This window comes from Siniperca chuatsi, linkage group LG1 (genome assembly GCF_020085105.1).
Source record: "Siniperca chuatsi isolate FFG_IHB_CAS linkage group LG1, ASM2008510v1, whole genome shotgun sequence".
Lineage (NCBI taxonomy): Eukaryota > Metazoa > Chordata > Actinopteri > Centrarchiformes > Sinipercidae > Siniperca > Siniperca chuatsi.
In genome coordinates, this window is record NC_058042.1 from 25,636,231 (window position 1) to 25,664,147 (window position 27,917).

The 27,917-nt window shown below is 40.9% G+C and overlaps 2 protein-coding genes and 1 pseudogene across 9 annotated transcripts; 2 read left to right on the forward strand and 1 right to left on the reverse strand.

The window, feature by feature from the left end:
- Positions 1-760: 760 nt before the first annotated feature.
- On the forward strand, positions 761-5,079 carry LOC122877415 (annotated as a pseudogene).
- A 625-nt stretch (positions 5,080-5,704) lies between these two features.
- dhdh.2 (dihydrodiol dehydrogenase, tandem duplicate 2) lies at positions 5,705-9,944 on the forward strand. 2 transcript variants are annotated; one of them, XM_044204516.1, is made up of 7 exons: positions 5,705-5,861; positions 6,652-6,763; positions 6,979-7,142; positions 7,754-8,006; positions 8,647-8,771; positions 9,014-9,164; positions 9,415-9,944. In XM_044204516.1, exons 1-7 carry the CDS (start codon positions 5,772-5,774, stop codon positions 9,504-9,506), a joined length of 987 nt encoding a protein of 328 aa, XP_044060451.1. In that variant the 5' UTR covers positions 5,705-5,771; the 3' UTR covers positions 9,507-9,944. The 2 variants fall into 2 exon arrangements, with proteins under 2 accessions (XP_044060451.1, XP_044060441.1); XM_044204506.1 differs by having other exon boundaries at positions 5,857-5,986.
- A 1-nt stretch (position 9,945) lies between these two features.
- Positions 9,946-27,811, reverse strand: pkma (pyruvate kinase M1/2a). 7 transcript variants are annotated; one of them, XM_044204459.1, is made up of 12 exons: positions 27,666-27,713; positions 23,243-23,272; positions 20,792-20,967; positions 20,263-20,354; positions 17,325-17,456; positions 16,995-17,181; positions 16,611-16,881; positions 16,114-16,264; positions 15,725-15,877; positions 13,589-13,755; positions 11,530-11,711; positions 9,946-11,275 (listed from the first exon to the last, which is right to left on the reverse strand). In XM_044204459.1, exons 2-12 carry the CDS (start codon positions 23,269-23,271, stop codon positions 11,169-11,171), a joined length of 1,647 nt encoding a protein of 548 aa, XP_044060394.1. In that variant the 5' UTR covers position 23,272; positions 27,666-27,713; the 3' UTR covers positions 9,946-11,168. The 7 variants fall into 7 exon arrangements, with proteins under 7 accessions (XP_044060394.1, XP_044060428.1, XP_044060422.1 ...); XM_044204493.1 differs by lacking the exons at positions 13,589-13,755; positions 23,243-23,272 and adding an exon at positions 12,975-13,141 and having other exon boundaries at positions 27,666-27,811; XM_044204487.1 differs by lacking the exon at positions 23,243-23,272 and having other exon boundaries at positions 27,666-27,809.
- Positions 27,812-27,917: the final 106 nt, after the last annotated feature.

Here is a 27,917-nt window from a genome sequence, read left to right on the forward strand (position 1 = left end):
GCATGTGGCAGGAAGTTTACACAACTGCCTGTCTGGCTAAATGGATAATATTTAGCTCAAGGGCAACTGAGCTGATGCTTTTCCATAGTCATCCTGGCTCAGCTTACTGGTCAGTTAAATTGCCCTGCTGTGGGGTCTGTGAGCATTCTGTGAACCCAGCCTATCTATTTATCCCAGCAACCACCACAAGACTGTGGTTTAATCATTGGCTTCTGTGCGGCTGTCAAACCATCTCAGGCTAATCAGTGCCTCTCTCGGGGGGACGACAAAGCAGCTTCTGGATCCAATACTTGACCTTTACTACTCTGCTGTGCTGATCTATGGGCAAGGTGAGCCCTCGCCCTGTACATATTAAACTGGGCACTTTTCCCCCTTCAGCGTGTTAATAATGAGAGCCCCATTGATCCCGTTACAGATTGTTAGAAACTGGTACAAACCACTTCAGCTCGGACTGAAAGGCCTGTGTCAGCAACACCACAGCAACACAGCAGTGTGTGTTTACGTGTGTGAGTGTGTATGTTGCATCCTCTACCTCAGGGTGGGAGCAGAAGGAAGGTGACACATCCTGCCTCCCCAGCATATAAATGCAAGAGCCTTCTTGATGAAGTGCCTCTGGCTCTAAGGCATGACAGTTTAGCATGTTCCTTTCCCTGAATGTGCAACCTTTCCCAAGGTCACAATTCGCCAGCAGCACAGATCTTTACTAAAGCACCACCCTGCTCATTTGTCACTTACCATCCAATTCAACATGGGGACCTGATGTGGCGAGGGGAAGATCAGCCATGACTTCAGCGTGGCCATGAAGACTCTGCCTCCTGGAGATCACCAGGTACTCTATCCAAACAAGCTCACTACATCTTTATTGTCGCAAAGGATGTCTCCCCTACACTGAACCGAGCTGCTGACAGAGCCGCGAACACCGTGATGAATGTGTATGTGTTTGTCTCTCTTTCGTACAGATAGCAGTCATTGTATCGAGGAGCTTGGAGCGTGCCAAAGAGTTTGCCAAGAAGCATGGTATTCCCAAGGCTTACGGCAGCTATGAGGAGCTGGCCGACAACCCAGACATTGGTGAGTTAAGAGCTATGAGCGGCCTGGCTGCACAGACAGAGATAATGGCGTGTTGGTGTTGCTGTTTGAAGCTGAGCCTGGAACATCTGTGTCCTCGCAGACATTGTGTACCTGGGAGTGCTGCACACAGAGCACCGGCGAGTTGGTCTGCTGTTCCTCAAGGCTGGGAAGAATGTGTTGTGCGAGAAACCTTTTGCTATGAAATCCAGACAGGTGAAAGACCTCGTCGCCGCAGCCAATTAAAACAATGTCTTCCTGATGAAGGTAAGGATGAAGGGATTCAGTCATTCATGTAGAACTTTTTCTAGGGGCCACTTGCTGGCAGTAGGGGTCATTGCAGGTGCAGATTTGGTGCTAACACAACAAAAAAATGAAGGAGAGTTTAGAGACAAAAACTGGAAGGTAATAATCTTAACACACTTTCATCTTCCCTTTTAGTATCATGTGAAATGCAAATGTATCAAATGCAGACTCATAACCTCCCTGTAAAACCACAACTTGTCAGGAGTAAAAAAACAAGATTTAAGATGTTAATTAATTAGTTTTAGAGTTGCTGGTTGATGGATTTTGTCACCTTCAGACAGAACAGGACTAGCTGTTTCCCTCTGTTTCCAGTCTTTATACTAAGCTAAGCTAACCAGCTGCTGGTTGTAGCCATGTATTAACCATACAGACATGAGAGCGGTATTGATCTTCTCATCTAACTCAGCAAAGCAAATAATCGTATTTCTCAAAATGTCTTACTATTGCTTTAACCTGTCACAAACACTATTACCACAGGTGGCCGCTATAGGCATTGCAGCTTTCGTATGTTCAAGTTTGCAATTGATATCCCATTGCATTTTAGGTCAGCAGTTGCATTACAGTGCTATGAGTGCAGACATTTTTAACACAGGAGATTCATGTAGGAAGCACAACCCTGTATGTCCTGGGAATATTTATGACTCAGAGTACAGGAAAACATCTTATCATGTCATGTCTGACCAGCACATCTGCCACAGTACTCATGGGAGGTGGAGGAAGTGGTGAGCTGCGGTAATAAACTTCTGCTCAGGGGAAACTCCAGTATAAACTGTTCTGCTCTGTCCCTCTTAGGCCATCTGGTCCCGCTGTTTTCCCGTGCACGCTGAGGTGCGCAGGCTGCTGGCGGAGGAGGCGGTAGGGGAGCTGAAGCTGGTAAAGGCCTACTTCAGCTCCCCTCAGCTCCACATCCCCCTCTCGGTACAGAAGGAGCTGGGCGGTGGCGCACTGCTGGATATTGGAGTGTACTGCCTGCAGTTTGTGCTGATGGTGTTCAACGGAGAGAGACCAGAGTCCATCCAGGCCACAGGGGTGCTGCTTGCCTCAGGTATGATTCAGCACACAAGTCATGCAGCAGAGGTGGGCTGTAGATTTGCATCATTAACTACACAGCATGCATCACTAGTCACAAACTGGCTGTTGAAACTGCTCACCATAAATAAAACAGAAGAAAATAAGAATCCATAGTGTGACACAGAAGAAACTTCTGGCAGAAAATCACTTTTTTTATGAACTGTCCAAAATGTAAACACCTCAGGGAAGAATTCTTCACACAGAAAATCCCAGACTTATCTTTAAAATGTCAGACTAATCCAAATCCTCCGTGGAGAATACAGTAATACAGTTAAAACTGGCAGGGGAATATGTAACTGCATGTCTCACAGCAAGATATCCGTCAGTGTAAGACCATCACACTATACATGCAATGAGCATTTTTCTTATTTTGTACTCACCTTTACAATTTAATGAATATATGAAAAAAATGCATAGTGACATTTGTGACCTCTTTTTTTTTATCAAAAAGTCATGCCTGTAAAGCTGAAGAACTGAAGAACTGATTTGACCCAATTGTGCTGATAAAAAATGCATTGAAATGACCTGTAGTGAATGGAACTGAATGGAACTTGAAAGGGAATTTAAATGAGCAGTATTGTTAGCATTCATTCATTCATTTACTGCTCACTAATTTTACAATTATTTACATTTGTAAATGTTCGCCAGGAGTGGATGAGTCAGTGGTTGTGGTGATGAAGTTCTCCGGGAACAGGATGGCCTTCTGTACCTTTTCAATTGCTGCTCGACTTCCAAACGATGCTGTCATCAGTGGCACTAAGGGCTCCATTAAAGTATGTTATGCTAGTCTTGTACAGGAAAATTTTACTTAATTAAGAAATGATTGAGACTTACAAAAACGGAGTTGACCACTAATTACTTTCATATTTAATTAAATTGAAGTATTCAGGCAAAGACCCACTGCATTTGATGATGTACGAGTTGAGTGATTGGATTAACACAAAAGTGCATTTCCTCTTTACCCTCCAGGTTCTTGGCCCCATGCACTGCTTACCACACTCGTGGTGAACGACAAGGAAACGGAGTGCCCTCTGCCTGAACCCTGCCTCCCTCTGAATTTCACCAACAGCACCGGGCTTCGCTATCAGGCAGAGGAAGTGAGGCAGTGCCTGCTTAAAGGTAGGTAATGATAAAATTTAAGTTGTGTATTAGTCTTCAAAGAGATGAATTTGTTTGAACAATCCAAACCACCGTTTCAAAGGCTAAGGTGAGTTTGAAAGAAAGACGCTGCAATTCAGTGAAACAGTTGCTTTCCCGGAGCTTCTGAGAATTTAGACGAACACATGAATGCACTGATCAGATTGATTCAGAATCAATGCTGTTATCAGTCCTTGGAATGTCCTCTAGTTTTACACTTACACTATTGGTTTTGCCTCCTATATTAATTTACATAATCTTTACATCCCTGCTTTGACATTTATGCTTCATTGTGAATATGTGCATAATTTTACTGTGGTTATAAACAGACATGTCTTTCAGTCAGTCTGATTTTCCTCCTCATCCACAGGACTTAAGGAGAGCCCACGGATGCCTCTGGCAGACTCTGTCTTGCTGACAGAGATCATGGATGAAATCAGGAAACAGGTGGGAGTTGCCTTCAGCCAGGACAGCCAGTGACATCACTCCAAAGCCGGGCTGTTTCACCTGACCTAAACTTACTCTGATGGAACAGAGGGAGCTGCTCGGGGCAGGCTTTGTATCTTTGGTATAAGCAGATCACTCATGGCACTGTGTGACAAAGCCTGAGCAGACGCAGTGTCACGGAGGCAACTGTGACTTGGATAACATAGTGAGCTGCCACTGAATTAAATATACAATCGGCAAATTATTGGAAATCTTGGGTACATTTATTACTGTTTGTTTTCCTTGTACTTTTTAGCATCTTATATAACCCATTAGAGCTCCAAACATTGTAAACACCTTGTAGGTCCTTATTATACAGTACATGACAAACACTGTCAGTTTAAAAAAAAGGTTGAAAAATCACAATGTAAACAAATAGAGCAACCATGCTGTGTGTAACCATCCTGTAATCAAGTCCTAGGCCTTTAAAGACAAACCCAGCTGTCACTGTGAGGTGTGTGATTGATGAGTCCAATAAAGGGCTGATTGTGAAAGCCTTGTTTCATTTCAAATATCATCCGCTGGAGAGGAGAAGAGACTTCGAGTGGCACATTTGAATCCAAGTGTTCTGTCATGTCTGACCCCTGCAGCCGTGTACAAACAGACTCATGTTCTCTGGAACAAAAATAGGTTGCACTGTCTGCTTTTCAAGGTGAGGGCAGAGAAAGGCCTTTAGGAGTCAGCGAAGAGAGCACAGCTCATTTAATACTTGTTCCCAACCTTTTGGGCTCACAGGACTCCTAAAATCTGGAAGATGTCTCATTGATACAGGATGCAGTCCATGAATGTGAAGAGGCACATCGTGATGCAGTAACATTATTTTGCCTACTATTTTGCTTGGTTAATGAATAATGCTGAAATGCTGCAGATATTTATTCAAGAATGTATTCATTTGTAAGGAAATTACAAACAATTACATACTTATTTCTCTCTGTACATTTTGTGCTGTTTCTGTGCCACAATGTTAACCTGTTACATTTACTCATTTAATAAAGATATTTAATGAATGGACCATTCAGCCTCCAGCAATATATTGATGAATATCAGCCCTAACAAAATGAAATGTCCCTGTACATGCCAGCTCCTGAGAGGGCTGCTTTGTGGCTGACCTCTGACCACTCGTGGTGGTTACATAAAAAAAAAAAAAAAAAAAAATCCCATCCCAAATCCCAAGTAATACAAGAGATGCAGTGGAGAGTGAAAATATCTCTTATCATTATTATTATTATTATTATTATTGTTGTTGTTGTTATATAAGTCTACGATATATAATTATTACTTATACTTATTATTTATATTAATTGATTAATTGTACTAATTATTAACTGTAATTAAAGTGTCTATGAAACATGATACAGAACAATTCACCTTATTAGCCAGTAGTAAATATAAAATACATAATAAGGTAAAAGACAAATAGTAAATAGTAGATTTAAAAATAGATTAAAAACATAAATAAGAATAAAAATAATAACAATAAATAAAAGGGCCCTTCTGAGTATGGGCAGGGAAGACAAAAGAGATGAGATACTGTTTTTCTGGTGTCTTATGATCGCTATCTGGACGTCACGCTTTTGTTCTGTTAGCACAAATCATCCTATTATTTTTGTGCAACGTCACACAGTCAAAATTAATTCTGTGTCGGCACCTTGTGGCGGAGAACTGCCACTGCCGATATCTACTCTGTCAGTTTGCTGTCCAATATGGCAACCAGGTGGGCAATCTGTAGCGCGGGGAAGATCAGTCATGACTTCACGGTAGCCCTGAAAACTCTTCCTCCTGAAGACCATCAGGTATCAGTATGAGCAGATGCGCAGACACGAATACAGCTCTTGTTTCAAACGCATTACGTCTCGTTAGGACTCGGCGAGGCTTCTCGCTCCGTGCAGACTGTCTATCTCAGTTGTTTCTGCCGATTGTAAGTTCACATTGTTAAAATCATGTCCTAAAGAAATGTTGTGGATATGCAACCCGCAGGTTTACCGAGCTAAATGCCACTGACATCGGACATCAGTGAGTTTATATAGGACATTACAAGCTAAAGTCTGTAGCATTTCCAACTCTTTGGCACACACTTTACTTTTCCTTTTACCGTAAAACACGCACTAAATAGGCATCACATTTGTTTTTGCGCTCTGCAACCTAAGAATTACGGTACGTTTTTTTTTGCAGCCATAAATAAACTGAGGCTAAATAGATTGAAACGCAGCTTCAGATAATACACTTTTATGTTGAGAACAAGACCAAAGTGCAGCACAGAAGACTAAAGATATCTACTGACTCTCCAAACTGAATATAAGTGGGAGACTGTAAGAAAGTGCCAATTATATTATTAAGCAGTTCTGGCCTATATCCAGTCACCAAACATTGAGAAAAGCAGAGTTCTATACTAGCATGAGAAAAATATACAGAAATGTTTATATGGCAATACTGAGAATATATTGGGAAAGAAATATGTCAGCAGACAGCCAGCCCAAACATCCGCCCTCAGCCACGGCTACAGACTGTAACTTGGGGCCTTTCATTAAGGTGGAACAGGAGCACCGTGTTGCAATAAATAATGTTTTGAAACTGTATTCACAGGTTGTGGCTGTGGCAGCTCGCAAGTTAGAGGATGCACAGGAGTTTGCCAAAAAGCACAGCATCTCTAGAGCATACGGCAGCTATGAGGAGCTGGCCAGAGATCCGGACATAGGTGAGTTTCTGTCAGATTTGATTGGTTGATGACTTTTAGCATTTGTTACTTGGATTACTTTGAGCACCAGATGTAACAGATTTACTGCCTCGGGACACTTCAGTCAGAGCTGAAATCTACAATACAGCAAACCCAAAACATGTATTTAATTTGCTGACAGAATAGTATCTCCTCTACCAGTACGCTCTCTGGTTTGTGTGTTTACACATGCGCAGATGTGGTGTATGTTGGAGTTATCCACCCCTACCATCTGAGCACTTGTCTGCTCTTTATGAACGCCAAGAAGAATGTGCTGTGTGAGAAGCCGCTGGCCATGAACACCAAGGAGGTGCAGGAGATCCTGGCCTCTGCCAAGACGAATGATGTCTTCTTCATGGAGGTATGAACGGAGCAGACCAAAAAGACAAAAATATATTCTCTTCATAGCTTTCATTTCTTCTTCTCCACTTTTCACCTGCAAAATCATCCTGAGCTTAGAAGTTCGTGTACAGCATTCTCTGTTCGTCAGTGAAAAAGAGTGCAGCATTGTTATGTGATACTTATTTTAATATAAGTCTCGTTAATATAAGAAACAGGAGTCTGCCACACTACAAATGATTAACATTGTTTATCATAATTTGCATCTATGCAAAAATGTATACAGCAGTTTTTAAAATTATACTTATTTAATTACTTTTTATAAAAATCCAAATTATATTGGATGAATGAATTCACCAGTGAGACTTCTACTGTGTCATCTGTGTTGATATATAGCAGCAGACATTTTAAAACAAATGGTTTCATCGTGATTTTGTCTGTTGGCAAGATCACAAGACCTTGAAAGTCCTTGGAAATTACTTGACGTGACAACCAAATGAGCGCGCAAATCCTTGTTAATAATTTTAGCTTATTTTGAGCTGATTTGCAGCACTTAGTGTAAGTCACTGTGTAACACACCACCAAGCACCTAAAATGTATCCGTATGAAATGCCTCCCATACTTTGCTCTAAGGCTATCTGGACCCGATTCTTCCCGGCCTCAGTGGAGATCAAACGGCTGCTGGCCCAGGGGGACGTGGGCGAGGTGAAGATGGTGAGATCGGAATTCGGTATACCGCTGACGCACGTGCCGAGATCGGTGCAGAAGGAGCTGGGCGGAGGAGCAATGCTAGATATTGGCGTCTACTGCCTGCAGTTCATATGCATGGTGTATAATGGAGAGAAGCCAGAGTGCATCCAGGCCACGGGGGTCTGCATGGAGACAGGTAAAAAAAAAAAGAGACCACTAAGGTCTCACAGATGTGATTTCTGAAGCTCTGTCACTTCATTAACATATGGAGAAGTGTTGCACTTACACAATAATGCTCTGTACAGTATTGGTGATACAAGTTCATCAGCAATGGTGAAAATAGCTAGTTCATTCTGGGTTTTTATCATTGCCAAAAAAACAAAACAAAAAACAACTTTTGTTCTTTTCTTTAAACACATCACACACAGGTTGACAGTGGCAGGATTGTTACCCATTGAGCTCAGCTGTGTATATCAGTTTGCAGCTCCTCATATGATAACAGATGGGAGTTTATAAGTTGGAGTTTGTAACCAAGTTTGTTTTTAACTAAGGGAGTGTTCCTGTCTGATAAGATGTCACCTCTTGTCTCTGTCACTTCATTTCTTTTATGTGTTAACTGGCACAATAAAGGTTAAGATTTGATAGCGTTGCCCTGCATTCTTATATACAGTATTCTTCGTCAATATAAAACACAGTAGAATTAACTGACTCAACACGTTGTCTGCAGAGGAAGCACTGGAAGACACGACAGCTTTGTTGCACTTTTTTAAACCATGTCACTAAATTCATGTATTTAGTTTTATTATCTCTTTTTATTTATTTGTATGTTGTTGCAGGAGTGGATGAGACTGTAGTTGTAACTCTGAAGTTCTCCAAGAACAGGATGGCAGTGTTTATTTGCTCTTCGGGTATGCAGCTGCCCAATGACGCCATTATTGTGGGTACAAAGGGCACCATCAGGGTAGGTCATCACAGCAGGGCCGCACAATCAAATAAAATTCAAATAGTCTGAAATGCAGTACCAGTTCAATTAATACATGCACCAAGGTCAAGTGTGAAGCAATGTAGGAAGGAAATTAGAAAGATGTGTGTTGTGTAACACGAAGATGGGGAAGTATTTTCACTGCACACACTATGCTGTAAATCCCGTAATTGTGTATTTGCTGTTATTGTTGTGAAAATACCCTTTTGCATGTTTTTTAGGTGCCTGAACATATGTGGTGCCCCACATCATTGGTGGTGAATGGGAAGGAGACTCAGTACCCAGTGCCAGAACCTTATTTACCTCTCAACTTCTTCAACAGCACAGGGATGCGTTACGAAGCAGAGGAAGTTCGACAGTGTTTGCTCAAAGGTACTGTGACATTCAGCATATTTTAGTCTGTATCTATATAACTACAAGATTGAATTAACACATTAACAAAATAACTAAAACAAGCATAATCTCTCATTAATCATCGGTGATTTCTGAATGTTCTGGCACGTTAGACTTGTTATGCACACACTCGACACAAGGTGGCATCAGAAACACTGAAATCTTAATGGCCACTTAGTATGTTTACAGTACACTGTGTATGTTCTTACAATCTGATTTCTCCATGTAGGGCTGAAGGAGAGTGCAGTTATGTCCCATGCTGACTCTCTCCTGCTGGCTGAGGTGGAGGACGAGGTTCGCAGGCAGGTGGGGGTGGTGTAAAAACCAGGACTGCCTGTCCTGCCAATGTTAAACATGAGGCTAGATTGGCTGTCCTTTGTTGGATAGAACAAGTTTATAATGGAGAATAAATTCTTTATGTTCTAACGGGACTTTACATTAATACACTATCAGTGAGGAGCATGTTGAGGTTATTTGGCTAAGCATGATTAGCTTCAATGTGGTTCATGTGTTCTGATGAAGATGCTTGACATATTTGTAAGCTCTTAAGTTCATCATAAACTTATTCACAACCTCACTGGATACTAGACTGTAAAACCTTTGATCATTTATAAAATATATTTTTAATGATATTTTCTTTAGTTTAGTCTCTCCAGAATCTTTCACCACTTCTTTCACTTAATGTAAATTTACTGTAGTACCACCCGTAAATTTAAATTCATGATTGTTCATTGTGAAATAAAACATTTGCGAGGCAGAGTTAAGGTAAATGCTCATCTCTTTTTTTTATTGGAAATCCGGTCTTTTAGGACAGCTCAGCACACCAGCTAAACATTATAATACCCCTTGACATTGACAGTAGTTAGTTCTTACACTCTAGCGTTACAATCCAAAGCATGTTAGACACGAAGACAGCTACAGTGGAACACCAACATAGGAGAAAGACAAGCAGAGGGGTTCTACCCATTGCTCACTGGGGTTGAGAGGGACGGGGCCTCATCCCCTCATCAGGCCCCCGGTGAATAAACCCTAAAAGTGCTCATTCATATCAGTCAACTTTAGTGAACCATACACAATTCATAAGTGCCAACTTGGATATGATCCAAATGCAAATAAATGTAAAGGCTTTATGACACATCTAACAACACAAATTCAGTAACTAGCTCAAACACCTCTGAAGTGGACATCCAAAACTAGCATTTCTCTATAGGCAGACAAAATATAAGTAGTATTGGATGTCCTTAAACAAAACTTTACCATTCACAAAAGTCAAGTATAATATCGAATGTAACATTGTCTGGAGTAGATTAGGAGTGCAACACTTACAGATACACTTAAATACAGTGAAAGCTGGCATTAAGAGAGGACACTTCATACAGACAGCACTACAGAAGGATCTGTTTGGGTGGAGTGGTGGAGCTGAGGCTGCGCTGTAGGAGGATCCCTTTGATTTAGGATGCCGCAAGTTTGTTCGTTATATTGGCAGAAGAGTGTGACTGGTAAACTGGTACAGTACACAAGGTGCTCTGTTAAGCTCAGCCTGCCCAACCACTAAACCCACCTAAACAAGAGACAGTATGCGCATGCACACAGACCAGGATGCATTCACTCTCAGACTGGTTCACTTTTAATAATACAGGTGTTTGAGTGAATAAATACAGCAGTTTCTGGTCAGAGTGTATTAATCTGAGGTCCTGCAGACTGGTTTGATTGAGAGAATCAATGTGAAAGGAATGGAGACAAAGTGGAAATGTACAGATCAAGCCTCCACTCCCACCCAAAACAGTTCTTTGGCTATGAAGGCTATATTTATTTATTTTTTTTAAATTTCCTTGCATTGTTGCCTAAATACTAAATTCTTCAGGGGTTGAGTCTGTGGGCCTGGGTGTTGGATGAGAAGGGCTGTGAGCTGGAGTAGATTGTGGGGTGGAGAGCTATGAAATATAGATGAAGGTGGAGAGAGAAAGCAGCTCTGATGGCTGTTCAGGCCACCAGAACCACGCGCATGGTGTTGGTGTAACCGGAGCCTGGACGCCAGCCGGTCAAGACAATGACAACGTCTCCCTCTTTGAAGAAGCCTCGGGCCTTGCCTGGAAATTAAACATAAAACAATTAAATAAACATTGCTCATCTGATCTCTTACATTGTCTTGGCTCAAAGCTTCACACAAATAGGTATTATGCTGGAAACACTGTTTTTCATCCAAGGATTTTATTAAGTGGGCCCTTCAAAATGGCCTGGAATTTAACATTTTTGTTTGTGTGTGTGTGTTGTCTAAAAACCTAAACATGTTAAATTGTTAAATAGCCGTACAAAATACTAAAAAGGTGACATAGATACTTACCCATATCCATGGCAAAGTTGACACGCATGTCAACATCCTCTGCCCACACATCGTGGGCGGGCTTGGTGTAGAGGACGGGGAAGATGCCGCGGTACAGGTGGGCTTGGCGAGCTGTCTGGGCGTTACGGGTCACAGAGAGGATGGGGGCACGGGGCCTGTACCTGGAGATCAGGTGGGCGGACCTTCACACACACACACAGAAACATACAGCTAAGTAAAAAAAAAAAGGTTACCTCACTTCATTCATTTGGAGTATTTTCCTTTAAAATTAATGATTACAACTATATGACCAAATAATTATGATGGTTAGGGAGGGAAACAGCTGAACAAGTTCAATGCTAAAATACCAAGTAATGCGTACTTCAAGTGTGCACAAAATGTGTTTACTCTTGGTTTTAAAAGTCAGAAAGAGGTTCAGTTACCATGGCAGTGTGTTAAATTGTTTACAAGCGTATAGATTATTTAGATATACATTTAAAAGCAGAAATTGAAGATAAATATTGTATAAAACCTTATGTTGAATAACATTTTTAGCACTGTATAAGCTATTAACCTTAATACTTTGTACATTTTGTAAATTAATTCAATGCAGATGGATTCTCCTGCACCCCACATAGGTGTTTTCAGATATTCTGGCTGATTTAGACTTCTTCTCAGGTTCAGCAGAGCCTGTATGCTGGGGGTTTGCTAAACTCAACAAATTCTATATACTATTAAGATGTTGTTGTCCCACCCTAACAGTTGCAACAAAAATGACAGGATTGTCAGGGAGGATGGAGTCTGTAAATGCCCACACAGTCCTGAGGTCTAATCAGCCAAAATAAGTGACAACACTTCTGGTGTATCATGGGTGTGCAGAGGCTTAAGGTCACTGTCAGTTGCCCAAATCCAAATGTCCTCTCACACTCAGACTTTGATGTGCATTCCTGTTAAACCAGTGAGGGTTCAGGGATGTCCTACTGTGAAATCAACTCTCTGTGGGACAGAACAGCAGCAGACTTTGCTTGAAGATCTTACCCTCAATTTATAGCACAGTGGTAAAATGTTAAAAACGGGGAGGACAGAGAAGGCCAGAAAGTATCCAAAGATAGTACTGGCGAGAACAAGTTTACATGTACTGTATGTAGCAGCAAGCACTGTGTGTGTAAACTAATGATTTCCAATAATGTTTTCTAATTTGATATGATTTCATATACTGAAGCTACGTAGTAGCACTAAATTTTCTCTCATACTTGCAATCTGTTGCTATCTCCACCCAGCGCACTTCAGACACACACACACACACACACACACACACAAAAAATCAAAAGGAGAAGGGATCTGTAAGAGCACATTAGGTGTTGGAGGGAGAATCAGGAGCTATATGTTGGACAGGTTATCATTTATTTGGCAACACCTTACCTTCAGGACCAGGATCATTTCATCTCTATCCTTCTCTTTCTTACCTCCCAGTCTTGGTGAGAACAATGAAGGCACTAGCGCAGCATTTGAAGGATGACTCAACGGCTCCAACGGCTACAGCCTCTGAGGGGTCTCTGGTCAGTTGGGAGTGTCTCCTCAGCTCCTCAAACAGCTGTCTGTGGAAGGTGGCCGCCTCGGCCTCTCGTGCTATCTGAGCCCAGAGGGACCACGAGGGAAGGGTGGGGGGGTTACTCTCAATCACACATACACACTACCACTGCTGCACGCCGAGTCATTCACACCACTGGGAGTGACGGGCAAATGCATAGTTAGACTACTGGTTAAACAAGGTTAGTTGTTGGTTTAATGATGATGGTTTAATTAGCACTGACTCAATTGAAAGAGGCCTAACGACATCAGTCAAACTTTTAGGTCAATGTGTAAACGTGTGCCTTTTTACTCCAGAGTTTTGAAAGGTGTTTATTCACATGGGTAAAAAATAAATAAATCAACCAGCAGTCTAGTTAAGGTGTTTGCCAGGCACTCCCAGTTACTTCTTCAGTCAGTCCCTGTCTGGCCCTACTCTCCCTCTCTGAGAATCCTCAAGTACCGATATTATTGTCCTCCGTGACCTGCCAGGACCAGATAACCTGCCTACCTTCCAGAGCCAGTGAGCACAATGATCCCAGAGGCTAAGCTCTTAAAGGAGGCTTCAACAGCGCCGATTGCAATTGCCTCAGCTGGGTCTTTGCAGTGCGGCGTGGAGCGACGCAGGTCCTCAAACACCTGCCGGTGGAACATGGCTGCCTCGGCTTCACGAGCAATCTGGCACAAGTGAGGGCAAGATGCATCAAGGAAAGGCATTCCCACACCAGGCACACGCAGATGTAAAAATGAGGAAAATGGGTATAAAAAAAAAAAAAAAGGAGATGGACATGGGAAACAGAGAGGGACAAATGTTAAGAGACACACAAGAAGAACAGAAGTTAAAGTAAACAATAGAAGAGACAGGAGGAAAGGACAGGAGGGACAATGAATAGAAGAATTTAGGTGTGCAGCTAATGGGGGGGAAACATCAACGTTAAAACAAGAGTCAACAACCATTGACACGAGGTATTAGAAAACAGTACAATACAACCCATGCTAATCTGGAGTTAAGGCAACTGTACTGCTAAGATAACCTTTTAAAGAGGACTATTTAACCTCAAGATTAAAAAAAGATAAAAATGACAAAGCTGAGCTTAATAAAAACAGAATTACAAAATAAATGACTTAAAAAAAACTATTGAAAAGCCTGACTTCAAGTCAACTGGGAGTTGAAAAAGGGATCTGCGAGTTAAAATACCACACACTGCACACAAGTGTGAAGAGGTCATTAAAAACAGTCACGAGGAATGAATAAGAAAAGTATTAGAAAGATTAAAGTAAATGAGTAAAAGACAATGCCAATAGCAAAAGTGGCTTAGAAGCAGAGGTAGTCCAGGTAATTTTACAAGAATACAAGTCTTCAATGTCAATGGAAGTTGTTGTTGAATTTGGATTGCGACGCACCCCATGCAACTTCAGCATAAGGCCAGCAAGCTGAAAGGCAGGAGCTGCAGTACTGCAGAGTCACTCCTGCATCTGCATAGCAGTGCAAAAAAAGGGGTGCAGCCGAGGAGGTTAGCCAAGAAAGGCCTGAACAACAAAAGGCAGGCAAGATAGCATTAATTGCACTATCCCTCCATGCAATTGATACTATTTGTGATTTTGGTGTGATAATTCATTAAGACCTAATTTTTTATCAGTATTGGGCCTTCAAAAATGTGTTTTACTTGTGTCTATCCCTGACAAAACCACACACCACAAATGTAGGCATTACAAATTTGAAGCAATTCATCATCAGCCTTTTTAATGATCAATAATTGGTTAATCATTAAAAGCTCATAAAATACAGAAAAGCACAATTTTTCCTAACAAATGCACAATTTGAAAATTTGGCACGAGTCAAAACTCTCCAGCCTTTTTGTTATTTAAGAATACAAATATATCTATGTAGTTAGGGTGACTCGTACACTAAAAATCCTTGTCGACAAAAATTGGGTGGCTCAGTTTGGAGATACCATTACAAATTAAGAAATGGGAAAGAAGAGCAGGACTGTGAATTTGTAAGATGAAAAGGTGCAGATTACAGGCATTTACCTCAGTTTGGGTGGAATCTACTGTGTTCCTATTGTATGGATAACCACGGTCACAATTACTGGTATCCCAATTGTATGGAAATCATGCAGGGGCATTTAAAAACATCTGCACAGCTGGAACTAATATCCCAGGGATGCACAAATAAGGTTGCGCCAACTTTGCACTGTCAATACTGTTATCTTTAACTGATCAAGTTTGTAATGGTGATTAATCGTTCATTGATTATTCATTGGCATACCTAAATAGCAGTGAATATCTAAAATGGAAATAAGTGGATGGATAAATCAGTAAATGACAGGCCTAACAATCCTGCTGACACCTTCTTTAGCAGCTGTTAGACCAAGTGGAAAAAAAGATACTACGTCATTGGGCAGCTGAATGAGAAATCATAGACGTGTTCAGGAGAACACAAAAGTAAGGAAATGAGAAAGAGTAATCTCCCAGTCTGTGACTAAAACATGCTTAAAGTTAAAAATGATAACTCATGCAAGATCATCCCATAAACATAATTTCGCCAATCAATACCCCTTACTTTTTAAAAAGATAACACTTTTGATTTTGAATAATTTCTTTTAATGTTTCCTTTTCTTATATTTAATATACATGCACTCACCATGTGTTGTGTGCGTACTGCCTCCAGAGGGTAATCTCCCTTGGCAGTCTCTCCGCTCAGCATGATGCAGTCGGCTCCGTCCAACACGGCGTTGGCTACGTCACTGCCCTCAGCACGGGTGGGTCTGGGCTTCTTGATCATGCTCTCCAACATCTGAATGGTGTTCATGTGAGGTGATAAAAAGTAACATATTTTCGCCTTTTGAGTGGTACAAACAAAATTAATGCCAAGAATATGTTTTATGAAGATTAAACTGAGACTGCCCTCCTTCACATTCACATAGCTGCAGACACATATCAGCTGCCCAGTACAGTCTTTTTTTAATAAACTTCAGCTCCTGGGCGAAATAAAGCTAATGAAATACAGTGTGTTCTTTGCTTTTATCTAACCTGAGTGGCACATGTGATCGGCTTGCCAGCTCTGTTGCAGCGACCGATCATCATCTTCTGGGCAAGGAAGACCTTTTCTGTGGGGATCTCAATTCCCAGGTCACCACGGGCAACCATGATACCATCGCTGGCCTCCATGATCTCATCAAATCTGCACAGCAGATTACAATCATTTAAATCACAAAGTAAAACTGTAAATAATCATAGGATGTTAAGAGTGTTAAGGCCACGTGAAAGAAGTTGGTTCATAAAACACTGCTTATCACGGCCTCTTCACAGCTGGACCTTTGCCTTCATGACCACAAGAATTTTCAAACACAGACATTTTTTTTGGTCTGGCCTAGTTGCTAAATAATAATAGGTACAAATAGGTATAAATAAAATAAGAAAAAAACAACTGTAAGCACAAATATATCATGATGTAAACAGAAGATCTGAACTGGACCCCACACAAAAAAAAAAAGAAAGAAAGATGAACAAACTTCATCCAGACACACCTGCGTACACCCTCGTGGTTCTCGAGCTTGCTGATGATCTTAATGTCTTTGCCTTTCTCTCCCAGCACTGCTCTGACAGCGTGTACGTCTGCAGCTTTGCGGATGAAGGAGGCAAAGACCATGTCGACTCCGTGCTGCACACCAAACTGCAGGTCCTTGATGTCCTTGTCTGAAACAGCAGGCAGGTCTACAGCAGCACCGGGGAGGTTCACTCCCTTCTTGCTGCCCAGGATGCCACCGTTCTCAATCTCACACACGAGGAAATCGGAACCTGGAGAGACAAAAACAATATGGATGGGCTGATGCCTTTCATTGGGTATTAAAATGGATCACAAGAGATTTTATGGGGACAAACTTATTTATGTTTGCCGTTCCTCCACTCACCAATCTCCTTGACCTGCAGGGATATAAGTCCGTCGTCAATGTAGATCTTGCTGCCAATTTCCACAACCCTGGTAATGTTCTTGTAGTCGAGCCAGAGGACCTCATCACTGCAGTTGTCCTGGTAAGCATCGTCCAAGGTAATCTTGATCATGTTGCCCTTCTTCAGCTCCACCTCAGCTGTGCCGCTCTGTCAAATCAATAACAGACATGATTTTACTTTCTTTTTGGTTTGTTTTCATGCAAAACGTTCTTGATTGTCAACAACAGCTAATAAAGCCACTAGACTACTGTTTTGGTGTGAAGAACGAGAACAGGCGAAGCTCAACTCACTCCCTGGATGAGGCCAGTCCTGATCTCTGGGCCCTTGGTGTCCAGGGCAATGCCGATAGGCCTGTATTGGATACTGCCAGGCTCGAAGCTCTCACATGCCTCACGCACATTCTTGATGGTCTCTGCATGGTACTACAGAAAGGAAGAGAAGTGTAACACATTAAAATATCTCCAAGGAGAAAACACTAAGATATTGAACTACACAGTTACTGATTTTGATCACTCCTGTGACCTCTAACCTATGTCTGCTGCTATCACATACATTGAAATGAAAATATTTCACAGTTTGGCAGAGGCGCTGGTATTTAGAGTTACTGTAAGATATAGGTTTTATCAGGCCAGGGCAATTAAAAGATAAGGTGCGTCTGACAACGCACACAGTCATAAACATGAATCATACTGTCAGCATCACTACGGGGTCATACAGTTTTTTTCTACCACCCTTACTGACATGTTAAGTTTCACTGAGGAATCTGGGTGCACCAAGCAGAATAACTGAGAGCCAGTAAGTTAAAATGGCTTGCGAATTAAGTGTCATTAAATAAGACCTATCATACAGTATTGTGCAAAGTAGCAATATACTGATATAGAATGTCATTGTAATGTGTCCTTGTAAGTATGTGTCCTTGAGCACACGTCTTCCGTTTTTATGATGAAACCTCAAACACCCCCTGCAAAGGAATGCAATGTCTTTTGCCTTAAAGTTATGAGTAAGCCAGCTGAGGAAGTGCAGTGTTTCTCAGGAGGAAATTCCTCAGTCAAGTCAATGTTGAACAATAGACACAATGAAATCAAACAAACAATCCAAACACTATCACGATGAGAAATGAAAACAGGCTTCAAACAGACTTGCGTAAAATCATTCCTCATGTGGTCTGATATTTTCACACCATCAACAGAACTAAAATTCCATTTGAAAGGATGAGAGAAACTATGAAGGTAGGTGCACTTTTGCCCTGGAAATGTTGTTGTTAATCACAATGCTTGCTAAGAAATAATGTAAGAGAACTTTCAGTACTGTCGTATTACTGATGCAGCCATCTTTGCCTATTAGTGCAGGCTAATGAACACGTAGCACAGTGTTTGTGGCTTTGCACATGGCTTATGCTGCCCACCTGAGTGACCAGAGCTTTCAGTAATAACTTAAGTGGCAGGTAATCACATTGGCTGCCTTTCACACGGGCAACACATTGAACTACACTACACTCACTGCACTGTGACTAAAAGAAAACCGGGATGGTCTCACCACCTGCAAAAAAATCCAAGATTTTCATGCAAGGTGCCAAAACACTTAAAAGTGCATTTAAGATTAAATTCTCACATAGTCCAGCACAGAGGCGTTTGAAATGCCATTGTTTGAGAACATAGTTTCAGCTGTTAACCTCCAGTGTGCTGCAGCATTTTAGTAAGAGATGGAGGCGAGGACAGTGTAATGTTTTATGACCAATGTTGCACAGGCTGACTGTTGTATGTGTACAGGTCAGGGTCCATACATTTGTAATTCTTTTTTGACACAATGTAAAGGTAAACTCTAGTTGATGTTCAGTTAGTTCTTATTTTATTTGTTCTTATTTCATTTGATATTTTTCATACTGGTTTTAAAAACATGTAACTTTCTGGATTTGCAACATAATCTACTTTCAACTTCCCACTTTAGTTGAAAGTGGACTGACCTTGGGTTTGGTTTACACACACACACACACACACACACACACACACACACAGTCTAGGCGTGCTGCCTGCTGAGGAGATAAAGGCAGGGCAGGAAGCTACGTATTTATATACCCCACGCCAACAAAGCTCTGGTTTCTTTTGCCGTTCTCCGAATCTACACTCACCTTCAATCTTCCTGAAACAACTACAACCACACAAACCATATATACTTTTCACTGAGGATGAATAAAATATCACAAACAGAATTTATCATTTCTATATTCATGGATGATTAAATATTTGTGATGGAATTTTATTTTTATTTATCTACACAAACAAGTCTTTTCAAAAAACACCTTTAAGTGTGGTATTTATGCCTCATATCTGTAAGTGCAGTGAAATTACAGTTTTGGATGTATAAGATAAAAAATAATTCTACGAGCATCTTGCAGAATCTTAATCTACAAGTTCATCAGTATAGTTCAAATGAATTCAAAGAGCCCCATTTATCATATGTGGATAATTCTCTATTTGGATTGGATAATCTGTTGATAAATATGATGACCATCTAGACAGGATTCTCTTACTTCTCCCTGCAGGAGCCCGGAGGACAGAGTCAGGTTGTCAGCAAGATTCAGCTCACCTTGACTGACTGCTTGATCATACTATATAAGCTGGTGGCAGTCAGCCAGACTCTCTCTCCCCTGGTTTCCACCTCTTAGGTTTGTTTGGTTTGGTTACATTTGGTTATTGTTTGCTGTTACATATTGTTTTTTGTTTCTTTTCTCTATTTTGTTAGGTAAAGCAACTCACCTGACCATGCTTTCTTAAGTTTGCCTGATCAGTGAACCCATTCATATATATGACATTTGTCATTTTCATTAGACAGGTCATTTTAATCACTTATGAGGTAAACTTGGTTAGCTAGCCCACGCTCTAATCTTAAGTAAGTTAGCGCTACTATTTTTCCATTCATGCTGGGTTGCCCAGTCTTGGCCAAGCTGATTGCATTGAATTAATTCCATGCTTGTTCACTGTGAGCATTATTGACCGTCTACTTTCACCATTGTTATTTTACGCAAAGAATGCTTGAAAAGCTGAAAAGTGCTAGACAAGTAAAAGCAAAGACTGCCACAAAGATCAACATACCAGTCTATGATAGAGCACTGAACCATGTTTGATGGAAAGTGTCAGTACAGTTTAAACGTGACTTTTAACAATGTGACTGGTTAGCTGCACCTGCCCAACTCATTTACACAGTAGGCAGAATTGTGTAAAGACCCACCTCATGTGTGCCATGGGAAAAGTTCAAGCGAGCAATGTTCATTCCAGACTTGATCATCTCCTTCAGCATATCCACAGAACGGGAGGCTGGCCCTGCAGGCAGTTATTGAAAAGAAATGATTAAGAAGACACAGGATAACTTTTTAAATGTAACATTTATTTACTTCTCCTGGTAACTAAGGGAACTAGATTAAGTACGGTATGTTTTATCTTCTGTGTAGGGAATCTCTTTATTCAGTTATATGCATGTCCCGATTATTACATTTATAAAAGACACACTGTTCTTAGATGAGGAAAGACTCATTTTCATTTAATGATAAGTATATTTTTTCAGGTTTTATTCATGAGTGTAAGTGAACACAGGTTATTATCACTTTAAAATGTTAATAAAATGCAATAAAACTACCCTGTTCCCAAAGATAATAATTGTAATAAACAATTATGGCTATTTAGTCCTAATGGTGCAACAGTTATCTATGAAGTAGGAACCATTTCAGCAACTAAAATGTTGATCAATAGCGTTGACCAACCAATGGTGCAGATGATGCCAGTGTTGCGTGCAGTGGTGGGCTCGGAGTCAATGTCCAGCAGGCACATGTGTTCCAGGAAGGTGTCAGCCATGGCAGCGTTGAGCTGCTGCGTCTGGATGAAGGCTGAGCCCATATCTAGAGACTTAGAATGAGGCATGGCGATCAATGGAGAAGTCCTGCAGAAAAAAGAGAGAATATAATATAAAGTATAATAAGTTCATACAGAGGACACAGCGATGGCAACTGACAGCTTTCTTTGTTTGACCGATGCTGGTCCAAGATTCCTCAACTCTTTACCAGCCACTTTGATTGTTAGAGAACACCAAGTCAAACCTTAAGGGTGTTTGGCTGGTAGCTAGAACAAATTGCACACTGCAGTTGTATTCATGTATAACTCAATGGGCTGAGAGATCTAGGGTTAGGGATTTATTTCCCACTGAGGTCACACTGGCCAGGCATTAATGGCACGGTATATGCCCTGCTGAGTGTCCTTAGCAATACACTGCACCCAATCCTACTGTGTAGCTAACTTTGTGGTGGTGAAGTCAAAGGAAAGGAGAATGTTCCAGTGGAAATTAATTTATGATGTCGATTGCTGACATTCAAGTGTAATACTACAATGAGTGATAAGTGTTGTTATTCACCTTCAGCACACCTATTTTTGATTAACCTCAGCCACCAAGAATAAGGAAAATAAAGACTAAGATTAGGCTTTTGAAATGTCGCCACTGCAATTCTATTTTAAAAAATGGGGTATTGTGAGCTACTTTGCACAAGACTGTCTTTTCTTAACATACTATTTGCTTTTCAGGTTGCACAATCAACAGCTTATACAGTGGATAAATGTATGCTTATGTCAACTGAGAAAAATAACACTCCCACCCTTTCAGGTAGCTTTTTGTCAATTGTTCACAGTTTGATAACAGATGCATGAATGTTGATCTGAAATGCTAAGAAACATATTAAGACTAATACGTTTGCATTGCACTGCCTCCATACTCCGCACAGAGAGTTGAGTAGTGTAGTGTACTGAGCTGCTACACCATACTGTACATTCTGTTCTTCTCCCTCACACTTTTCCCTGAGTCACCCATGGCAACAACACAATCCCAAAGCGCATGTACAGGGCTGGGGTTGGATGCGCACACTATCCACAAAATAATGTATATGATCAGTATTTTACATGGCACTTTTCCAAACAAGGATAGAAAGTGTTTCACAATAAAAAACAACTAATTAAATCATGAATAAAATTGAAGTTAAACAAAGCAAGATTATGATGATAAAATAAGCTAATCAAAGTAAAACAACATTCATAAAATAAAAGTTAATGTACAAGATATGTACAAGTGTGTAGTTGATAGAAGATACCAATAGCCCTTTGTACATTTTACTCAATTACCTTAAAATGTCTGCCAGGTGCCAACTTGGCCCACAGTCCAAACCACCCAGTGGAGAGATTAAGTTCCCTCTGTTTAAATATATATTGAAGTGCACTTCGACAAAGAACACTCTCACTGGTTACTTCTTTGGCAGAACAACAGGGTAACAAACTGATATCTCTTTAAGGGAACAACCCCCTCATCCTTTTTTGAACCGTGGTCCTAGAGGAAACATGGGACAATATGTATATCTACACCCAGCTAGAGTGTGTCTACAGTGTCGGACATTGAATATCAGTTAGGCCTACAACAGAAATAAATAACTATTTGGTGAAATAAATAATAGCATATAAGTATATACTGTTGAATAGTAATTTATATGTTAATAAAACAAAAGGTTTGTTCATGTCAGCCACTGGAGGTACCAAGGATGGTTCTGCGTTACTATTACAAAGTGGCCATTTTGTCCCATCTACAACAGAACAGGCTGCAAGGGCTGATGTTGTTTAAGGGAGGGTTGGAAAATAGGCAGAGGATGGCAAATTTTTGATGGCTGCAAGTGTGGGTGGTGCAACTGCAACTAAAGACATATTCATGGTGGCCTCTAAGAGTTAGTCTCTCAGAGGAAAATCTGTTGCATTCGACAGTAACACTAGTGGTCTGACTTACTCATCACATCCTAATTACAAATGCATCATGGTGGGGGATTCCAGGCAGAGCCACTATACCAACAGGCGCTGGTGACTGATGATGTAACACTTGAGTCAATGGGGCAGACCAGTGCCAGACCAGTGCTGTACGTGAGCACAGTCACATCCCGCTACTGCAACACACACAACCACGAAAAGGCTGGAGGCAGACATCCGAGTGGGCTGAACCACAGGGAGACTGCAGAGGGGAGAAAAGGGTCTGAAATGTTACCGTAGAGTGCTGTGTGTGGGTGTTTTTTTTTTTTTTTAATAATTTCCTGTTTTATTCATTTATTTAAGGGCATTTTTTGAAGAAACTGAATAAAAAAAATGTATGTTACATTTGCATTTCTTCAAAAAATGTTCATATAGTACAATACCTGGAGTGGACCATTCCAAGATTCATCATACTGTTGATGAGGAGAAAAAAAAACACCGGATGACAAAAATCAATTAACTGTTTTAAATATTTTACCCATTAAAAATTAGGGCCGTCTACAGTCGGCTCAGCTGTTATGCACACTGCACTCTGCTACATGTGCTGCGCGGTGCTGAGAGTATTGTAGCAATAGTGATGGCCCTCATTTCCCATTATGCCCTGCCTAGTGCTGAACTTAACTGACGTTTGTTAAGTTAGCTGTTTTACATTCCAAAATGCAAATGCTACTTTTTGTTAGTGTTTGTAATGTGTCTGTTCAGAACAGGGTGGTTTCTGTTGTCATTTTTGTGCTGGTTTATAGTATTAACCATTAGTCAGGTGGCTGTTACATTTCTTGAGCCCAGCTGTATTAATGCATATTTGATTTCTTGTCCCCTGTGTTTAATGCCATTGAAGGGTTGACATCGCTGGGAACAGCTTCTTGTCTCATTTTAATTGGCTAGAACATCTCATAATGACAAATACCCGTTCAGTCGGTTCGCATAAAATCAAACCGGTTTAAGCTTGTACACCGGACAAACCCTAGATTTGGGTTATAGTAACTTATGAAGGGAATTTCTGACATGCAAAAAGCAGCCATTTGGTGAAGTATCTTTCTCAACTGGTCTGATACTGGAGCATTACCAATATAGCTATCACAACTTCACAGTTTAACGCAATTCTAAAGATATTGCAACACTGGCAGTTACAATTGCAAAACTGAAAGGGGATGCACATTTGTCTTACAGTGAAAGGTTGAGATGAGTTACAGGCAGCTCCCCATACAAGCTGTTTTGCTACTTGACCACATACGTGGACTACAAATCAGATGCATGTCCAAAAAATAGCTATGGCCAATAGCAGTAGTAGTAATAAATCAAAATTTTATTCCTAACACAACAGAACATGGCTGGCTTTGAATGCTATTGCTACTGAACAGTCACATGTAGAAATATGTTTTTATATCTACCTAGAATGCTTAAGCATAATGTCTGATATCATACCCAACCCCTCTTTTTCACCCCTTTCCATCAATATTTGCAGCAAGGCTTATTAAGGGATTACTAAGTGTCATGTATTGTTTTAGCCTATGTTTAGCCTGTTTACCCTCAGCACATTTGCAGCATTTGAGAAGTGCGAACAAGTCATAGTCTGTCTATTTGTAATTTTAATGAAATGTCATCCTCAGGCAACTCAACCTCAAATACTGCCTGTAATATGTGTTATTTTTGGAGCTATCTGAGGGAATAAGACTGGCAAAACAAACATGTCCTCCTGATATAACTTTTGAAAATCAGGTAGTGGCTATCCTTCACCAAGTGCAGTAATGACTGTCTGTCTGATCCAGCAGCTCCTGGTTGTTATGGAAAGACAAAATTACATCATAGCTGGCTGACAGACATGGATAGCATGTCTGACCCCAGGACAGCAAGTGAACAGCCACCACAGGCCAACAGCAGCCATACTAACCATGACACAGATGCAGGGCTAACTTTAAAGCTGGCTGCTAATAATCCCCTCCAATCCCTTTCCACCAACTCTACAAACAATTTCCTTATCACTTATTTGAGAAACACACCTGTGTAATCATTAGCAACTATAGTAGCATTGCTGTCAGGGTGACTTGACATTTAGTATAATTTCTATTATGGATGTGACATAACACTGGGCTAATCCAAGTTGGCTCACAGGCACAGTAGATGGTTTCAGTCACACTCACTTAGCCAAGGCACCATTAGCAGGTTGCACTACATACCCCCAGTAGATCTTCCTGTTCCTCCTGGGGACAAACAGGCACGTTATTACCAAAGACCTCCACAACAAGCCCAGTGTGTTGGAGCTTCCAATGCCAATGAGCGAACTACTCCCTGTAATAGCAGTCCAAGCAGAACTGACCGCTGCAGTGCGCTTGCATATGTACGACACTTTCAGGAGCTCAAGAGTAAATCCCTTCAGTGAGGATAAAGGACATGGAGAGCGCCTGCTGTGACCAAGCAATCGCCACGACCTGATATAATGGACGTACATGAGACTTCCACTACAACACACCAGAGCAGTGTCGCACCAATGTTACTGCCAGCCTAGGTCATACAACGCCCCAGGCCTTAAAACGGAGGCTTGGCTAATAATAACGCACATCATGCAGTCTGTTTGTAGAAATCTAATACTCGGAATGTACGATGGTACTTACACTATGTAGGCCTGTAAACTACAAAACAAACCTGAGATTGGGTACTGCATGGATACAGAATCCTGTGCATATTCAATGCACTTCAAATACACATGCTAAACCATTTGACTACATTTTTTGCCCAAGCACCTTACATCAAATTGAGTGCATAATGTTGTCAGTGCAGTCATGTGTGTCTGTAGTAGCAAAAGAATACCCATAATTGGTTGTGTTTCACCATCTGGCGTTACATAGCATTAGTCAGCAAAAATGCAGCTATGGTGGGGAGGAACTGCATGAGAGCAGTGCCAGCTGCAAAAGGGCTAGCCTACTGCACTGACCACCAGCTCAGCTGCAACTGAACTACCTTACTACAACAGAAGGTCAAGGACACTTCCATCCAGAACAGAAAATGACAGTTTTGCCATCCATTAACTGCAGTAGCTCGTGCACTCCACAATTCCTTATCATCTTTGCAAATGGCTGGTTACCTGCCAAAGTGCTTCTTAAAGTAGAAAAACATCAACAGCCACAGCTAAAATTACTATTCAACAGTATATACTTACATGCTATTATTTATTTCACCAGCAGTTAACATCTATGGATGAATAAGTTCCAGAATCTGGACTTATTCATCTATTCAGATAAAGTTTATAGACTCATGAGTGCAATGGAATTTGTTTAATAACAGTGATTTTACTGGGATATAGGGGGTAATGTATGACAACTGAGACCTGAGACCACCTGGGCAAATAATAAAAACAAAACTTCCTAAGCTGTCTGCACCTAGTCCATTGCCTAGATTTAAGTAATAGGCAGACACTGAGCACTTCCCTTTGTTGAGCAAATCAATTCAACAGATCTCCTAGTCACTTGACGTTATGGCCTGACTGGTTCCCTGGGATAAAGACTCCATTTTGTCAACAGGGCCTTCAGCCAGGAAGGACATAGCAATGACAGTGTCTCCAGATTTTTGTTATACACAAATCAATTATTTCTCATAAGATTACAAAGCACATGCAGGCTATACTGCAGGTCCTATGTATATTCTATGCATGTCACAGTAGATGTATATGACATTCAAATTTAAAATGCACCTTTCGACATAGCCCTGCCTTGGTCAAATCATCTTTTTTTTTTTGCTGTTTTGGAAACAGGCTGAAAAGCAGGGCATTGTAGAAAGACACAGTATAAGCTGTCAGATAAAGAGCTAAAGGCCCTAACACAACCTAGACAGGGAGGGTGAGACCTGTCTTTCTGCATGTATCCAGTATCAAGGCCTATTATCTGTGGAACCAGTACAGCGAGCTACTGCAGTGAAGCTACTGAGACTATGTACACATTTAAAACTACGTTTATCATATGATTGTTATTTCCTATAACATATGGAACCCTATTCAGATTTATTTTAAGTGCCTCTGAGGAAATATGATGATGAACGTGATACATTTACCTGACTCTGACTGCCATGAGAGTGAATACGACGATAACACACGACTTTTAGTAATTTAGGTAGTTTTGGCTTTGGGGCATTATGCCACTAGTTAAAACGCATCGGGATTTTATTGTACTATACTTAAATACGGTGAAGACGATGCGCTAAAGGTCACGTTCTCATCCTGCGTCACATTTTCCTGATCTAGAGACATCACAGAGATTGACCAATGGGAGGCCGAGAAAACGGAGCGACCACACCCACATCAGGAGGCAACAGGAAGCGATTCTTCAACGTTCAACACTTCACGCATCATATTTAATTTCAGCATTTTAGAAGTAATAACTGTGTTTAGCGACAAAACAAGACTAGACCGCGTTAGCAGTTTAGTAATAGAAAGATCTACTCAGTGCACGGACAAATGCCCTCAGTTTATCCATCTGCTAACTGCATTTTCAAATCACAACGTTGTTGAATACATACCAAACCAGCACAGCAGGATTAAAAATGGCTTATCTAAAAGTCCTGACATTTTTAAACATGATTTCGAAAAAAGCTACATAGTAAAGAGAGGAAACAAGCCACCAGTAACAGTTAACCCACTCATACATTCCCGCACTTAACGTTACCAGCTCGCAGGATGTAGTTAGCTACAGACACAACAAAAGACAAAAAGATTCAGAAGGTAGCACATATGACAACGCAAGTGTCCCACAAGTTATCAGGTCACTGCATTAATCGATAAGTGACCAAGCTAGAACCCATGTTGAGGATACCCACCTTGTCTCGCTGAAGTGGATAAATGCTTGGACCGATGTAACTGCCGTTACACTGAGACCAGCTCAAGGTGATCTCTACTCACTTACTCTGCGGAACTACTTTCTAGAGATGCTGAGACATATCCATCCGAGATAATATAGATACATGAAAAGAAATACACCGTCTTGACACATTTATAACAACGGCACTCGTAACAGATTACTCAAACATGTGTTTCATTTTAGTATTACTGTTATGGAAAGTCAGAAAATG

What these genes read in the sequence shown, in the direction of transcription:
- dhdh.2 (XM_044204506.1), top strand. Translation starts at nt 5,870, where the DNA reads ATGAGCAGATGCGCAGACACGAATACAGCTCTTGTTTCAAACGCATTA. An exon ending in CTCAGTTGTTTCTGCCGATT is followed by an intron (nt 5,987 to 6,651) that starts GTAAGTTCACAT and finishes CTGTATTCACAG; the next exon opens with GTTGTGGCTGTGGCAGCTCG. An exon ending in GTACAAAGGGCACCATCAGG is followed by an intron (nt 8,772 to 9,013) that starts GTAGGTCATCAC and finishes CATGTTTTTTAG; the next exon opens with GTGCCTGAACATATGTGGTG.
- pkma (XM_044204448.1), bottom strand. Translation starts at nt 25,308, where the DNA reads ATGTACGTCCATTATATCAGGTCGTGGCGATTGCTTGGTCACAGCAGG. An exon ending in TGGCATCATCTGCACCATTG is followed by an intron (nt 20,355 to 20,791) that starts GTTGGTCAACGC and finishes AACTGCCTGCAG; the next exon opens with GGCCAGCCTCCCGTTCTGTG. An exon ending in AACCACGAGGGTGTACGCAG is followed by an intron (nt 16,265 to 16,610) that starts GTGTGTCTGGAT and finishes TCTGCTGTGCAG; the next exon opens with ATTTGATGAGATCATGGAGG.